Source organism: Triturus cristatus, chromosome 6 (genome assembly GCF_964204655.1).
Source record: "Triturus cristatus chromosome 6, aTriCri1.1, whole genome shotgun sequence".
NCBI lineage: Eukaryota > Metazoa > Chordata > Amphibia > Caudata > Salamandridae > Triturus > Triturus cristatus.
Window position 1 is genome coordinate 115,491,561 of NC_140589.1, and position 17,208 is coordinate 115,508,768.

Here is a 17,208-nt window from a genome sequence, read left to right on the forward strand (position 1 = left end):
GCAGATCTCACACATGTCGCTGAGTCATCAATGGCAGAGACCACATCAGCTTTTGGGGCCGCTAAGCCTGTGGAACTCAAGTCCGTGCCACGTGGTGGTAGGCCCCTGATGGCTATATGAGCTTCGGGTGGCACTAACCCTGTGCATCTGAAGTCCATGCAAGGGGGTGGTAGGCCCCTGACGGCTATACAGATCAGGGTGCGACTAACCTTCTGCGCAACTTTTCAAAGACTCTTTATGATTGAGACACGTGGAGCGTCCGCCATCTAGTCAGCACCGGCAATGAAGGATGTGACGTTGTAGATCTATTATATTTGCGTGGTCACATGGCCTGTGAGGCATGTGCCAGATGGGTGTGATGTGTGTGCAAACCTGCCCTCAGGGAGTGGCCATGAGATGTTGAGAACTAGACCACTGACCTGCACACCAACAGCGAATACGCCTGCGTCAGGTAGCTATGTTGGGCCAACATCAGAACGTAATTGTAGTGGCGTGGCGTACGACGGAACAGGGCAGGGATAGCTACAATGACGCGGACAGCTCGTAGTACTGTGTCTGTGAGTCGAGCGGACGGGCCGCAGCTGGCCCTCTGCAAGCCTGGGTGCAAACTGTTCATAACTCACACTACATAAGCATTGAAAAACCATTTTGTGATTCAGTCCGTCAGCTGGCATTTGTCCGAGGCATTTGTGAAAACATATCGGATTTATTTCTGTGATAGATACCCCTTTGGCGCTGCCTCTCCCCACATCAGCAGGTAAAGCACCCTCTTCCCACATTACCATCATACCCCCAACAACCTTCTTGGGCCTGGAAGTGTCCCTGTGCGGTTGGACAAAGAAGAATCTTAGTCATGTATAGATTTACATATTAAAAAAATTATTTAAAGAAAAGAACAACAAATAAGACTGAAGGGAGTCTGGTGCTGTGGTCGCTGCCATGGAGTTGGGGTCACTGCCATTCAGGACTCTGGGCACAGTTACACATGTGAGATCAGCTTGTGTTAAAGAGGGTTAGTGGGACTACGTGTCACCGGCCTTGCATATCGAAATATGCCTTACTGATCGAAGGGAGTGTGGTGCTGTGGTCGGTGCCACGGACTTGGGGTCACTGCCATTCAGGACTCAGGACACAGTTACACATGCAGGATCGGCGTGTGTTAAAGAGGGTTAGTGGCACCAGAAGCATTGAGACTGTATGAGCCTGTGATGATGCTTGGTGTGGACGGACCGCACTGGGAGCATTGTGTCTTGGCTATTGGACTGCGTCATGTGGAATCAGGACTCTATCTGAATTGTGAGGCCTGCTGACCGTAGTGTAGGCCAGAGGTAGCGGTGAGCAAGGGCCCACAGCCACGTGCATACGTTGGTGGCCCCACCGGCCTCCGTAGTGCAGGTTCAGTGGCACCACGTGTCGCCGGCCTTCCATATGCAAATACCCTTCACTAATCGAAGGGAGTGTGGTGCTGTGGTCGGTGTCACGAAGTTCGGGTCACTAACGTTCAGGACTCGGGACACAGTTACACATGTGGGATCGGCTAGTGTTAAAGAGGGTTAGTGGGACTACGTGTCGCCGGCCTTGCATATCGAAATATGCCTCACTGATCGAAGGGAGTCTGGTGCTGTGCTCGCTGCCATGGACTTGGGGTCACTGCCATTTAGGACTCGGGATACAGTTACACATGGGGGATCGGCTTCTGTTGGACAGTGTTATTTGGCACCACGTGTCCAAAATTCAGATTGCGAGGTCTGCTGCCCGCAGTGTAGACTGCGGAGTGTTTGTTTGTACTTGAAAATGAATTTGGTGATTGTACTGAAGCTATAACAGATATAAAAAATGTTCAAGAAGAAAGGATACTAAAAGGATATTATGTAGATTTGAGGCCTGTAATAGTTACTTGCCTAGTGGACTCTGTAGTTAATGAATGAAGAAATAATTTTCCTTGTGAGCCCTACTGAGTGCAGTGTAGGCGTATGATGAAAAGATTAAATAAGTATAGAATACACTGACAAAGTGTTGGATTTTCTGAGTACAATCTTTTTTTTTTTTTTTTTTGGTAAAAGATTTTATTAAGTTTTCACACCCAGGGTCTTAGAGACCAACATTACACATATGACCAGCAGACGAGGAATCCCCCCTCAAAATACACATCAGGAGAAATCCGTTCCACTGCATGCCTACCCTACATCCCCCACCCGCCGCCCCCTCTACCCCCACCCCCCCAGTCAGTGTGCCCGCAGTAAGTCCTCAGCAGCTACCTTCCATCCGGTCCTATGGCCTAAGACGTCCCCGCTCCGGGCGAACGGGCAGACCCCTGCTAGTAGTCAGCCCGAGAGAGAGGACCCTGCCGTGGCCTCCCTCCGCAGCCCTGTTCCCACCTGCGCTCTTCAACCGCTACCCAGGTAGAGTGCAGATAGCAAGTCCTCCATGAGTGTAACTAAGTGATCCCGTCCTGCATGCACTCCCCCGCAGCCCCCGCCGACCCCGTCCCAGGCTCCACTCCCCCATCCACATCTACAGAATCCCCATCCTCCACAGCCTCCACATTCCTCGTCTCCCAGGAGCGCAGCTCTTCCACCAACACCTCCCACGCCCTCGCCACATCCAGCGCCTTCTCATTAGCGGTCCGCCTGGCCATCTGATGCCGAAGCGTCCCTTCGCTTCCCGCCCAGGCCAGGAAACTCCCCCTCCATCTCCGAAAACTCGGGCCGGACTTGGCCTTCCAATGCAGAGTGAGCTCCCGCTTCGCTAGTATCAGCCCCAAATCGCAAAACTTGCTTGTGACCCTGGAGCGGGGGGTGTGCGGAAACCACAACAAAAGACAAGTCCCCATCTCCACCTCCAACTCACTGTCAGTCACCTGATTCAGACACGCCACCACATCCGCCCAGTACGAGCCCAGGCCCCGGCAGGACCAGAACATGTGACCAAAATCAGCCCCTTCTACTCCGCATCGAGGACATGGCGACTGAGAGCCTCCAAAATACCGCAGAATTTTGACCGGAGTGAGGTAAGCCCTATGAAGGGTGTAAAATTGGATCAACTGGAATCTAGCATTGCGCGTGCCCTTCCAGGCCCGCCGTAAAAGCTGTGCCCAAGTCGTCTCAGGAATGGGCCTGCCAAGATCCCCCTCCCATTTACCCCGCAAGACCTCCAAGGGTGCCAGCCTCTCCGTGGACAACCGTCTATACAGACAAGTAATGGCCTTAACCGTACCCGCCGCCATAGTGACGTATTGACATCCCTGGGAAATCGAGGGTTCCGACAGCCCCATCCCCCGGTGCTTCTGGATCCCACGCACCAAGGCAGCATGCAAAAGGTAGTCCCCCCGTGGTAGGTCATATGCCCCCTGCAGATCCTGAAACGACAGCAAAACGCCATCTCCGTATAAGTCCCCAATCATGTGCACCCCGCACTCCTCCCAGTGAGCCAGGGCCGACCAGTCCCCACCGTGCGGGAGGGCCGTGCACATGCCCAACGGTATCTCCGGGGCATACGGCCGGGCAAACCCCGCCCGTTTCTGACTACGGATCCAGCACAGCCGAAGCGTGCGTTCCTCGAGGGTAAGCTGATCCAGTCGGAGCCGTTGCCGGAGCACAATGAACGACAGTACATGGCGCGGAATGACCCTATCCTGCGGGCCCTCTGGGCCCCGAAACTCACGTGCCACGGCCTGCGTCAGCCACTGCAGCTGCGCCGCCAAATAGTACCATTCAAAATCGGGGGCTGCCAGCCCGCCCGCCTCCCGTGGCCTCAACAGCGTCGACATCGCCACTCGTCGCCTCCCAGTTCCCCAAATAAACCCTGTCATTAAGGACCGAAGCGTCTGGAAAAAGGCGGCCGGAATCCAGATCGGCAGAGTACGGAAATAGTAGAGCAGGCGCGGTAGTGCTATCATCTTCAACAGCGCCACTCGTCCAGCAACCGAGAGGGGAAGGGTGCGCCAGAACGCCATACTACCCCTAAGCCCCCTCAGCGCGCCCCCCACATTCCCCTCAAAAAGATCATTGGGGGTGTGGAATATACGGACGCCCAGGTACGGCAAACAGCCAGGTTCCCACCGCAGGTCAGCCAGCGCCAAGGGCTGCCGTGCTCCCAGCGACAGAGGAAACAGGCAGGTCTTAGTCCAATTCACCCGCAACCCCGACAAGCGACCAAATTCCTCCAGCAAAGTCCGAGCACCCCGGAGGGAATCCCCCGTATCAGCCGCATACAACGATATGTGTTGCAGTTCCTCGCGCCACCAAACCCCCCCGTAGTACTGCCCTTGCCGGGCGCGGGCCGCCAAAGGCTCCACGGCCAGCGCGAACAACAGCGGGGAGAGAGAGCAACCCTGGCATGTGCCCCTCCCCACCAAGCACGCCGCCGAAATAGTATGTCCCGTACGGACCCTAGCCGTAGCGGAGCTATACAGCAGCTCGGTCCAGCGTACAAAATTATCACCGAGGCCAAATTCCCGCAGAACCCGGAACAAATACGGCCACTCCACACTATCGAACGCCTTTTCAATGTCGACCGATAACACCGCGGCATCCGATCTCCCCTCCCCCTCGTCTCCCATTATCCGCACCAACCGCCGAATGCACGTCGCAGTGTTCCTAGTCGGGATGAACGATTGATCCGAATGAACCAAGGAGCGCATATGACCCAACAATCGCGTAGCCAAGATCTTACTAAGAATCTTGTAGTCAACCGAGAGCATGGAAAGTGGCCGGTATGCCGCCATGGAGGTAGGAACCCCACCCTTCTTCAACAATGGGACTATGATCGCCTCTCTCATGGTGGCCGGAAGCCGTCCCCGACCCCACGCCTCCCGATATACCGCCTGTAGCCGCGGCGCCACAATGTCCAAATACGCAGCGTAGAACTCCACCGGAAGGCCGTCAGCCCCAGGAGTCTTCTTCCGCGCCATATGCTTGACCGCCGCTCTAATTTCGCCCAGAGAGATCTCCGACCCCAGAGCAGAACCCTGTTCCGGGTCCAGGCGGCCAACCCCGCAGCCTCCAAATAATCGTCCAGCCCATCCGGTAGACCCCTCATCCTACTCTGGTACAGCAGGGAATAGTAACCCAAAAACAAGTCATTAATCTCCTTTTGCGAGTGGACTAGGTTCCCTGTCGGCGCAGCCAAAGACACCACCGGGGAGCCCCGAGCCGCCGGATCAGCCAGCCAGGCCAAAAGCGTCCCCACCTTGTCACGCTCCGCTTGTGCCCGCACCATATATTCCTTGTGGTCATAGCAGCGGAGCCGCTCGACCTGCAGGGCTACCTCCTCCCGCGCCGCCAGCAGCTCTCCACGGGTACCCTCAGACGCGTGGTCCTTCAACTCCGCCTGGCGCAACCGCGTCTCCGCCCGATCGACATCACGTAGCAGCACCTTGCGCGTCCCAGTCACAGACGAAATGCAAATCCCTCTCACTACCGCCTTGAGTGCATCCCACTTGTGCGCTCTACTCGTCGCCGTCCCCGAGTTACCCTGAAAGTAGCGCTCCACGCCGTCCCCCAGCTCCGCATGAAACACGGGGTCCTCCAGCAGCGCCGGATTCAAACGCCACGTCGGGATCGCCGGCCGCTGCCGCGACCAAAGTATCGTGATCAAGCACGGATTGTGATCCGAGAGCGTCCTTGCCAGGTACTCACTATAAGACGTGAGCTCTAGGGCCCCCGGGGTACACAAGAAACCATCCAGTCGAACATGCAAGTCATGTGGTGCCGAGTAAAAGGAGTAATCCCTATCTAATGGGTGGTGCTTGCGCCAGGCATCCACTAGACCCCACGCCTCCTGCCAGTCCCGTCGCACCTTAGCCACTCTGCGCACCCCGGACTGAGCCAGCGGGGGGTGAGAGCGATCCAATTCCACATCCAGTACGGAATTAAAGTCCCCCCCGAGAAACACGGTACCCGCTAAGTACGCCGCCAGCTTCCCAGAAAGCCGCGCTAAAAATGCAGAGTGCTCAGAATTCGGGGCATAGACACTGCAAAACGTCACATCCCTACCATCCAGCCGGCCAGCCACCAACACAAACCTCCCCTCAGGGTCTATCAGCGTGGTCAGGGGTTGGAAAGGAACCCCAGCTCGTACCCAAATTAAGGTCCCCCTAGCAAAGGCCGAGAATGTGGTGTAGAACAATTGACCCCTCCACCTCCGTTGTAGTGCCCGCCCCTCCACCTGATCAATATGAGTCTCCTGCAGGAAGGCCACTTGGATCCCCCTACGGACTAGATAAGCATGGACCTTATAACGTTTCCTCATGGAGTGCAACCCGCGCACATTCCATGTGACGCAGCGTAACTCAAGGCGGGTCGCCATACCGGAAAATACAACTGAGCACAATCCAACCCGGCCTAGCGGGCACACTGACATATCCCCCCCCTGCAAAACATCCCCAACAAACCCCCACCCCACCCTTCCCCAGAACAGGCTCTAAACCATAGTTACCCATCCAAACACTGTCCCAACGATGAAAGGCCCCCTGGTAGCTACCAGGGACTCACAGTAGGTGTGAGGTAGGAGGGGTGACCTAGCACCAGCACAAGCCGGACCGCGATCCCACCAGCCCACCAGATGTGTCAGGCCTCAATCACAACATTCCCCTCCTCTCGGCAGCGTCCCGACCCAGGCGGCCCCCCCGGACCACAAGACCCCCACCCGGCCCCCCAGCAGCAGAACCCCCGACATCACCCACTGCGCCAACCTCAACGTGCAAATCAGAATCGCAACCCATAAACAAGGCAATAATGTCACTCATCCAAAAGGCCATCGGCAGTTCCGGGAGTCACCCCCGAAAGGAGTGCGACATCCTCCCCAGCGTCCTCCGACCCCTGCGAGTCCGCCCCCGAGGACGTCCGCCGGGAGCCCGAACCCACCGGTAACGCCGCCGCTCCAGAAATAGCAGAGACCGCCTGCAGGGCCGCCCGCCTCTCCACCTCCGTCTGAGAAGCAGGCGGCGATCGTCCACTCCTGGCACGTTGCCTATTGCGGCGGCCCCGGCGTAGCCGCTGCCCAGCCCCCACCTCCGGGGCTCGCCGGCCAGGGCCATCTCCGCCGGCGCGGTGCCGCTCCAGCCACTGCCAGGCATCATCCGGCGAATCAAAGAACGTCGAAGTCCCATCCACCATCACCTTCAAACGGGCCGGAAAGTACAGAGCATACTGGAGCCCCACCTCTCGGAGGTCCTTCTTAACTGCCATGAAGGAGTAGCGGCTCCGCTGGACCTCCTGGGAATAATCAGGATAAAGAGAGACCGCAGCATTATCCACTTTGTACGGGCCTGACGCCCGGGCATTCCGCAGGATAAGGTCACGATCCCTGTAGTGCAGCAGGCGTGCCACCACTGGCCTAGGGGGGCGGCCCGCCGCCGGAGGGCGAAACGGCACCCGGTGGGCCCTCTCCAAGGTGTAGAACTGCGACAGGCCTTCGCGCGCCACCACTTCTCGCAGCCACTTCTCCAGGAACTCGACCATATCGTCCCCTTCAATTCTCTCGGGAAGGCCCACCACTCGGATGTTGTTGCGTCGATTGCGCCCTTCCGCCTCCTCAGCCCTCTTCTCCAACAGCTGCACCCTGTGCTCCAAGCCACTCAGTGAGGTCTCCGTCGCCCTCTGGGCAGGCTCCAGCGTCTCCAACTTGTGTTCCGCAGTTGTGACGCGGTCAACCAATTTGGCATGATCGGCGCGCAAAAATCCAAGACTTGTGGACACTTGCGCAATGTCACGGCCCAAAGCCTCCCGCGTGTCCGATATGGCCTTTAGAATTTGATCCAGCTGCTGCTGTTGGAGTCCCGCCGCCGAGGCGCCATCCATGCCCGGAGCCTGAGAGTCAGGCGGGCCCTCCTGGTGCTCAGCCGGAGCCCCCCCTGGGCCCCGTCGCGGCTTCCCCATGTTCGGGCCTCGGCTATGGTCCAGCCCCGATCTCCCCGACCAGCGGCAAAAGTTCCAGGAGCCCCCCGGGCCCACAGCACCAGGACCAGGAAGGGCAAGTCCACGTCCGCCGCACCCGGGGCAGGGGCGACCACTGCAGTCTCAGCGAGGCAGAGGGGGATCAGCGGGCAGCCGCAGATGCACAGTCGCGGCACCCGATCACGTGCACCCCAAGGAGAGGCCGGTAAGTAGGAGTCCTGCACCGCTCCCAGTCCAGCGCCGCCAGGGGACCACACAGCCCCGAGTCCAATCCACCAAGCGCCCAGGAAGCACAGGTCCAGCACACTCGGCGCCAACACCAGCAAGGGCACAGCACCCACCGTCACAGAGGGCCACGAGGCAGGGGGCACCAGCGGGCCAGTCCACACCAGCCCTCCCGTGGGCCGACGATCACGCACGCCAGCACTCGGAGGGGCGAGGCCCCCTCAGCACCACAGGGCTACCCATCGCCCCCAGGGTCCTCCGTTTCCGCCACGGGTCACAGTCCACCGCCAGCGCCCCGAAGAGGCGCGTTCCCGCGATCTCGCCGGCACCAGCCCCACGGGTCCCGCGGCGGCGCCCCAGGCTCCAGATGTTCCGCCGCTGCTCCCGGCCGCTCACAGGCCACTATCCTCCGCCAGGATCGCCGCCGCTCCGCCCACACAGCTCAGGGCCAGCAAGCCACAGCGCGGTCCGCAAGCCGCCCCCGCTGAGTCCTCCTCCACTTCCGGCGGGGCCGCGCTCCACGCAACTCCGGGGATGACAGAGCCGCCCCAGGCCGCAGGCAAGATGGCCGGTCCCCACCGGGCAGGGCCCTCGCAGTTTCCGCGCTAGGCAGCCCCCGGCGCCGCCGTAAAGGATCCAATCAGACGGCCAGCTCCTCTCCGTCCAGGGGAGCCCCCTCCCGGGTCGCAGGCACCGCCAGCAAGGGTCACGTCAGGATAAATCGCACGGCCAGCACGGAGCTCAGGGCTCACGCGTCCATGCTCGGCGGCCTCCAAGCCACGCCCCCCCTTTTCTGAGTACAATCTTGTTGTTAGAAATTAGTATTTAAAATTGGAATTGCGAGCTGTACTGTCTGCAGTGTAGACTGCTATTCCATGTTAGTTTGCATTTGAAGATTAATTTGGTCATTGTAGTAAAGCTATAACTGATATTAAAAAAAAGTTCTTGAAGCGAGGATACTAAAAGGATAATATGTAGGGTGTAGGACTCTGATGGTTACTTGCCTACTGGAGTCTGTAGTTGCATATGGAAATACCCCTCGCTGATCAAAGGGAGTGTGGTGCTGTGGTCGCTGCCACGGCCTTGGGGTGACTGCTATTCAGGACTCAGGACACAGTTACACATGTGGGATCGGCTTGTGTTAAAGAGGGTTAGTGGGACTACATGTCGCCGGCCTTGCATATCGAAATATGCCTTACTGATTGAAGGGAGTGTGGTGCTGTGGTCGGTGCCACGGACTTGGGGTCACTGCCATTCAGGACACAGTTACACATGTGGGATCGACTTGTGTTGAACAAGGTTAGTGGCACCACGTGTCACCGGCCTTGCATATGGAAATATGCCTAACTAATCAAAGGGAGTATGCTGCTGTGCTCGCTGCCATGGACTTGGGGTCACTGCCATTCAGGACTCAGGACACAGTTCCACATGTGGGATTGTTCGGCTTGTGCTGAACAGGGTTAATGGTACCAGGTGTCGCCACCGTTGCATATGGAAATATGCCTCACTGATCGAAGGGAGTCTGGTGCTGTGGTTGTCTCACGGAGTTGGGGTGACTGCTATTCAGGACTCAGGACACAGTTCCACATGTGGGATCGGCTTGTGTTGAAGATGGTTAGTGGCACCATTTGTTGCCGGTCTTCCACAGTGTAGGCCAGAGGTAGCGGTGAGCAAGGGCCCACAGCCATGTGCATACGTTGGTGGCCCCACCGGCCTGCATAGTGCAGGTTCAGTGGCACCACGTGTCACCGGCCTTCCATATGCAAATACCCCTCACTGATCAAAGGGAGTCTGGTGCTGTGGTCGCTGCCATTCGGGACTCAGGACACAGTTACACATGTGGGATCGGCTTGTGTTGAACAGGGTTAGTTGGCACCACGTGTCACCGGTCTTCCACAGTGTAGGCCGGAGGCAGCGGTCAGCAAAGGCCCACAGGCAGGTGACATGGACTTGAGCTGCACAGATTGGGAGCATTTGGTCTTCTTAACTCATTATAGACTCTTACTCAATTTACGTCACTACTAATCTTGAATTGTGAAGCGTGTAACCCCAGTGTAGGGCGGAGGCAGCGGTCAGGATGGGTGTACAGCCACGTGGCGTTGAGTTGAGCTGCACAGTTAGTGGCACCTGGCGTACTCAGCGTGTGCGCACCCATTTGATACGTGGTTCTGGCGGGAAGCACTGGGAGCAATGTGTTTTGTCTAATGAATTCTGGCTTGATGAGGCCACGTGGCGATGACTTATGATGCAGTGAGTTAGTAGCACCTGAAGCACACAGAGTGTGGGCACCCTGCGATGATGCGTGGTCTGGGCAGGCCGCACTGGGAGCAACGTGTCTTGCGAACTGGACTGCGACATCTGCAATCACCACTGCATCTGAATAGTGAGCGCTGCTGTCCGCAGTGTAGATCGAAGGCAGTAGTCGGTACAGACATAAGTCTGCGGTGCTGTGCCGCTGGGTTCACAGGGGGCCTGTGTCGAGGAGGCCCGCAGTTATGGCTGCAGCCACGTGCCAATGTGAGGGCTGCTGCTGTGACAGACTCGTTGGTCTTCCCACAAGTGAACCACGCATAGGGCCTGGCCTATTTACTCATACTCCTACGCTGTAGTGGCGTACGTTGGAGCAGCCCACTCCGCTTCCAGGGGGGGACAACACAGCTACATGACCGAGATCTTCCCCACTGTCTGAGGTAACATGGTTGCGTCCACTTTGCACTACACTACAAGTATCAATAGTATATCTCCACATGGAGAGGTTTGTGCTTTGCCTAGTGAGGTGGATGCAGCACATCAGCGTTACACTTGGCATTGTGTGCTTTATTGTTGATGGGTGACTTGCCTCCTTCATATATAGTTGGTTGCCAGCATTCAGCTATTGTGTGGCTGAGAGGCATGGTGTTTTGGAAAGGTCCGTTGCGCTGCCTCGGTGGTAGTAGGGGGGGTGGTGCGGGGGGTAGGTTCTGGTGGTGGTGGCGCTGCGTGTTGTGGCCTTGTTGGGTGTCGGAGCTGCATGATCAGTAGCTCTATCACATGTTTGTCTTTAGATGTGGCTGTGAGTTGGGTCCAATTCACGGAGTAGATAGTCGACCTCCTTACAACAGTTAATGGTTGATGTTAATTTGTTGCTTCTAACTCGGCTTATCGCCTGCTTTTTGGATCGCATTGCAGATTTGGCTGGTCGTTGAAAATATGGGGAAGTGGTGTGTTTGTGTTTTTTTTTGCACCGGAACGCCTACTTTGCATTTCATTAGCGTTAGTTGTGGCTCTCGTTTGTGGCGATTTTGTTGGCGTAAGGTATCGATGGAAGAGTGGTGAGATTTGCAGTTTTCACCAAGTTGAGAATGGGATGATAATTAAAAAACACAGAAAAAAGATGGGTTTAATGAACATTATAATTAGAAATTAGCATTTTAAAAACCTTTCAAATCCACTGAAAAAACCTTAGGTTTCAGGCACTTTATAGTTAGAAATTAGCATTTAAAAAACCTTAGAAATTCACTGAAATAACCATAGGTTTCAGGCACGTTATAGTTAGAAATTAGCATTTAAAAAACCTTTGAAATTCACTGAAAAAACCATAGGTTTCAGGCACGTTATAGTTAGAATTTAGCATTTAAAAAACCTTTGAATTTCACTGAAAAAACCATAGGTTTCAGGGATGTTATAGTTAGTTGGACATTTCACTCATAGAAAGCCAAAGAAATTCCCCTGTTATAGTTAGTTGAGCTAACTATAACTCGCGTCCCCCGCAATGCACTGCTGATGACGCCACATATTACATCATTCATGACATGGTCAGTGACATCACTGATGAAATCTCAAATGACATCACTGATGACATCACTGATGGCATCATCCACGTCAAAATCTGATGCACCTCATCAGACCCTAATATAATACTTGATACACCCACTCTAAAATACAGACTATAATTTTCAAAACCATGAACACACCAATACCAGTTAGTACATATCTACTCACTAATTTGTGGGTCTACACACACATCCATTCATTCACCCATACAGTCACTCATGCATACAGTCAGCCATCAATACAGCATTATCATATCCAGTCACATATCTATACAGTCACACACAGCCTCTCATTCATAGTTATTCACACACCTAGTCAGTAATGGAAATAATCAATCACACTTTCATTTACTCACCTGTACAGTTATACACATACCACGTCACTTATTTAAACATATACTAACACATACTTTCACTTTAATACAATAACTAATACAAGCACACACTGATCCATACAGGCACTCTCACAATCACTCACTCTCACATATAGTCATTTATACACTCCAACACTCATATATACTGCCTTTCACATATGGAATTACTTACACATGTACCACTGAGGCATCCATTCACTTACCAAGACACTCATACACACACTCAGCCAGGCATACAGACCTTCACAGATACAGACTTGAACACATATACCCAGTGAATTATCCACTCACACATCTATGCACAGAGTCACACCCCCACCCACCCACACAGACACTCAGGCACCCATGCAGGTACTCAGACAAGCAATGAATAGCTCATATAGATCCTCATTTAATTGCTAACTAAACCATGGAACTGCTTACACACCAACTGACAACCTAAACTGTGTGAATGTCTGTATCAGTCACTAACACATGCATTAAGCAAGACACAATTAATCACTCACTTATACAGTCAGTCACACACCTAAGATTTTATAGAAACACACACCCACTGGATGATGTCATCAGTGATGTCATCAGTGATGTCATCAGTGATGTCACTGACCATGTCATGAATGATGTAATATGTGACGTCATCAACAGTGCATTACGGGGGCACGAGTTATAGTTAGCTCAACTAACTATAACAGGGGAATTTCTGTGGTTTTCTATGAGCGAAATGTCCAACTAACTATAACGTCCATGAAACCTATGTTTTTTTCAGTAAATTTTAAAGGTTTTTTAAATGCTAAATTCTAACTATAACGTGCCTGAAACCTATGGTTTTTTCAGTGAATATATATATATGTATATATATGTATATAGATTTACCTTAACTATACTTGCCTTGCATTGTAAAGGCATATGCATGGTAAAGGATGATTTATAAATGCTTTACATGGTAAATACTGTGTGTTAAAGGCCGTTTCCCTTTCTGTTGGAATCCAGCATGCTTTAAATATACAGTTAGCAGGATTTATTCAACATCACCTTGTGAAGCAACTCGTTATTTGGCTTTCATACAAGCCCAGTACCGGTTTTGTCCTGTTCCCGACTGCTACTTTGGTACATGCAAGAATCTAAAATGATGTCACAACATAGGAAAAAATATCAAAAGACGTACAAGTGCATAATGTCTGTTTTGATGTATAAGGCGCTCCCATCTATTGGTCCATCTTAAAAGTCTTGATTTTCACCAGAATTGGGAAGGCAGGTTTCAGTGCAGTTTCTGCATGCAAAAAAGGCAAATAGGTATTCCCTGTACTTTCTAGTGTGGTATGATTGTGTGAAGCAGGCAGTTCAGATCCATCCTCGATCTGAAGATGAAACACAAGTGGATAAAGCACATATAGAATGCTAGCAATCGCCCAAAGAATTTATGCTCTATATTTATACCTTCGAGTTACAAGTAAAACGGCTTGAAATCATAAACAAAAGTTTCTGTGGAAAAGTATGGATATCGTGTCTGTTCCACCCTTAAAATTTGATTCACAGTTGGCGTTGTGACGGCTTGCTGTGCATTTGCGGCACAACTGACGGGCTATCAAACCCGTGACCATTAGTGTGGCTAATTAGTAAAGGAAGGTTTCACTGATGATTTATCTTTCCATACATAAAAGAGGACCTATATGAACATATCATACAAAAGAATGGGAATATTCCAACACTCCATTGATACTTGGGAAGCCCTGATGAAGTTCCAGTTACCCATTTGAACAAAACACATTGGGTGGATGTTTTGTATGGAATTAAAAGATCAGAAAAAAAATAAAACCGGAACACCCATCCTTATGACTTTTTGCTTCATTTTGGATAAGATGATTACTGGTGCACCATTCCAAATCAAGTTCAATTTTCTATTCTGCCTAGCAGTTGTAATGAACGATGGCAGGTACAAGAATTGTTGTGCACAGACGAGTTGATCAAAAGGAAACAGAGAATGAAGTGCAGCATCTAAAGTCCGCCGTTGTGGTTGCTTAAGTTTTGGTTTGGACAATCGCCCAAAGGATTTGTGCTCTAAATTTATACCTTCCAGTTACAAGTAAAACGCCTCGAAATCATACACATTTTTTTCTGTGGAAAAGTACAGAGATCATGTCCATTTCACCCTTAAAAAAAGAGATTACGAGTAATGTTTCCTTCTCCGTCACTCACAGTTCCCAGCAAACCCTTTTTAATAGCTTAGCTATCACAAATTACTAGGTTGTGTTGTGCATTATCTCGATCAAACAGATTCCTTAGGTAAATAGGACCACCAGTAGAAAGAATTGAGAAGCTAAAATGATATCTGTAAGTAACCTGAATTATGTTTCTCATTGTCTTATTTGTAGCCTCTTAACAGCATTACTGTGTGAAGGTTTATGTTTTCATGTTGGATGATGCTTGGTGATTGTTTTCCTCTGACAAAGAATGTTCACATCCAAATTCTTACTATGTTTCTTCCTTAATTACTGTGTACTCTCATTTGTGAAGCCCTTGGTGCTCTCCTGCCCTCCAGCTCAGTATCGTGACCTAGTTTGTCCTATTTTAGCACCATTCCTGGCTGCCATTCACGGGGTAAGAACTAAACTTTTGTTCCCTGAATATTGTTCAATTTCACACATGCAGACGTTTGTGGATTCTTATAACTCTACAGTCCTCCCTGTATTTTGTTTTTCTCAGAGAATAATTTTATAATAGCTAAAAATGTCCTGCCAAAAGCAGACCTGGTTCCCTAACAAGATGTTTTCCTTTCTGCTTTATTTTTTGTGTGTGTTTATTTAGTTATGTTTTATCTGCCTTAAAAGCACTGACCTTATTCACTCAGTGGCAGGGGTTGGGGGCTGTCGAAGCCTGGCTCATCGCCAAAGGGTTCTCTTTACAGTGTGTTTGTGATAACATTACACTAGCTCAGTGGGATCATGATATAACATGTTTTGGTTGAATGGGATGAAAGGCCCCTGGGTTGAGTCATTTAGCGGGTGTCCGGCAGACGGCGGTTAGATGAATCCAAAGTTTTTCCTGAAGATTAACAGAGAAGGGCAGACTCTGAGATCCAGAGTGTTGGCACTGATTCACTTCAGGGTGTTGCAGATCTTGATGTGAATGAGATGCGAGTGATCCAGCAGCCAGGTGAGGTATGGAGAATACATATAGAGATCATTAGAAGAAATAGACTTGGCAGCTAATCTATTTGTGAGTACTTATCACTGTTGTCTTTAACTGGGCTCACTAACCTGGCAATCAATATGGCTATGGGTCCCTATAGCTCAAACTGTATCTTAGTTTCTCTTTCTTTGGGACTGATTCGCAGGACTATTACTACAGAATGTTACAGTTTATACCTAGTTAAAAGCAGCTAATAAAATAACAGATGACTTTCTAGAAAGACCTGTAGATTTATAGAGGACTTGCTAGGTGGCAATAAGTGTAAGTGTTAGGATCAAATAATTAAGATACAACTTGACCCTTGGGAATTGTTCGGCAAATCATCAGTATCTGCCTATTGTGTGGATTGCTTATCCCTGTCTGCCTCCTAATGTCAAACCCAAGTTGTTGAATAAGATATTTGAGGGGTCTAGGGCTGGATGATGATCAAAATGAAAAGCTGCTGTTCTTTTCCTGGGCCCATGAGTGTTATTTAATGTCCAGTAATTTTGATGAGTTCTCCTGAATGTCCAAGCTTGCTCCAGATAGAACTGCTTCGTGTCCTGCTGTACACTTTTGGCTTTGGAATAGAAGCAAGTGAAGAGTTGCCTTAAACACTAACAAAACTACAGTTCATTAACTGCTCTTTGCTAGGATTCTGAGATCTCAGCTTGGAGGCATTGCTGTAATTTTTAAAGAAGATTTAGGTACTTTTATTATATTGAATACTAAAACAGACCACTGAACTTTGCAGATGTGAAGAAATATTAGTGTTTGTGGCATGTGTAGCTGTAGATACACATGCTGCTGCCATCTAGTGTTGGGCTCGGACGTGTGCAATTGTTTTTCTTCAAAGAAGTCTTTTTGAGTCACGGAGTACAGTGGTGACTCCACTTATTGCTGGTAATGCGCAGGGGCATCAGCTCTGTTGTTAGATTGGACATGTCTGAAAATTACTGCAGAGAAAAAAACAATCAAGCACCTGTTCAACACCGCTTGGTGTTTTAACCAGGCCCTCTCTGATCCCTTCCGTGCTGGTAGAAACTGTCATTGTGCTTACTTGTCTCTTTCACACCTTACATACCCCCTTTGACTCGACTCCGCAGTCTGACAACTTTGATGCCCCATTCGGGCCTCCATCACCTCCTGGACGTAGGGGAATGTCCCAGTGATGAAAGGACTCCATTTCGCTTCTGCCCAAAGTGTTGCTCAAAATATCCAAGGACAGACCTTCACCTAGTCTGTAACCTCTGCTTGTTTCCCAAACACCAGAAGGACTCTTGTGCAGCGTGTCTTGCCTTTCGGAACAAAAAAGACTCTCCGAAACTGCCGAGCTCTTCATATCGCCAAGCCTATGTTGGTGCACAATCAACAGGACGATACTCCAGACCTTTTCAGAGACCGAGAGAGTTTCCCGTCCCGAGGGCATCCAGCAGGCTTAAAACATCTGTTGGCTGATCAAGAGCGCAACGCAGCAGCAATTCCTAGTGCACACCCAAGCCACCATTTATCTCTTGCTCAGCCTATGCTTCCCCATCAATACCCCATCTCCAGTCCTTGCAAGTACAGCCCTTCCTCAGGGCCGCACTCTACTCTCAAGTAGGGAAAGCATACCCCAGCCTAGCAAGGGTACAAGCGTTCCAAACGCTGCTATCATTTTTTCACAGTACAGGAAACAATATTCACAAGGAACTCATTTATAAACATCGGTCTGTCATGTGCAACATCAAT

General features: G+C 51.4%; 1 protein-coding gene across 1 annotated transcript in view; it reads left to right on the forward strand.

Annotated features, from left to right (window-relative positions):
• LOC146816481 (exportin-5-like) overlaps positions 1-17,208 on the forward strand; it is a 1,583,592-nt gene that overhangs the window by 991,088 nt on the left and 575,296 nt on the right. Inside the window, 1 exon segment of the mRNA XM_085610325.1 lies at positions 14,810-14,907. Within this exon segment, the coding sequence (XP_085466451.1) occupies positions 14,810-14,907 (98 nt within the window).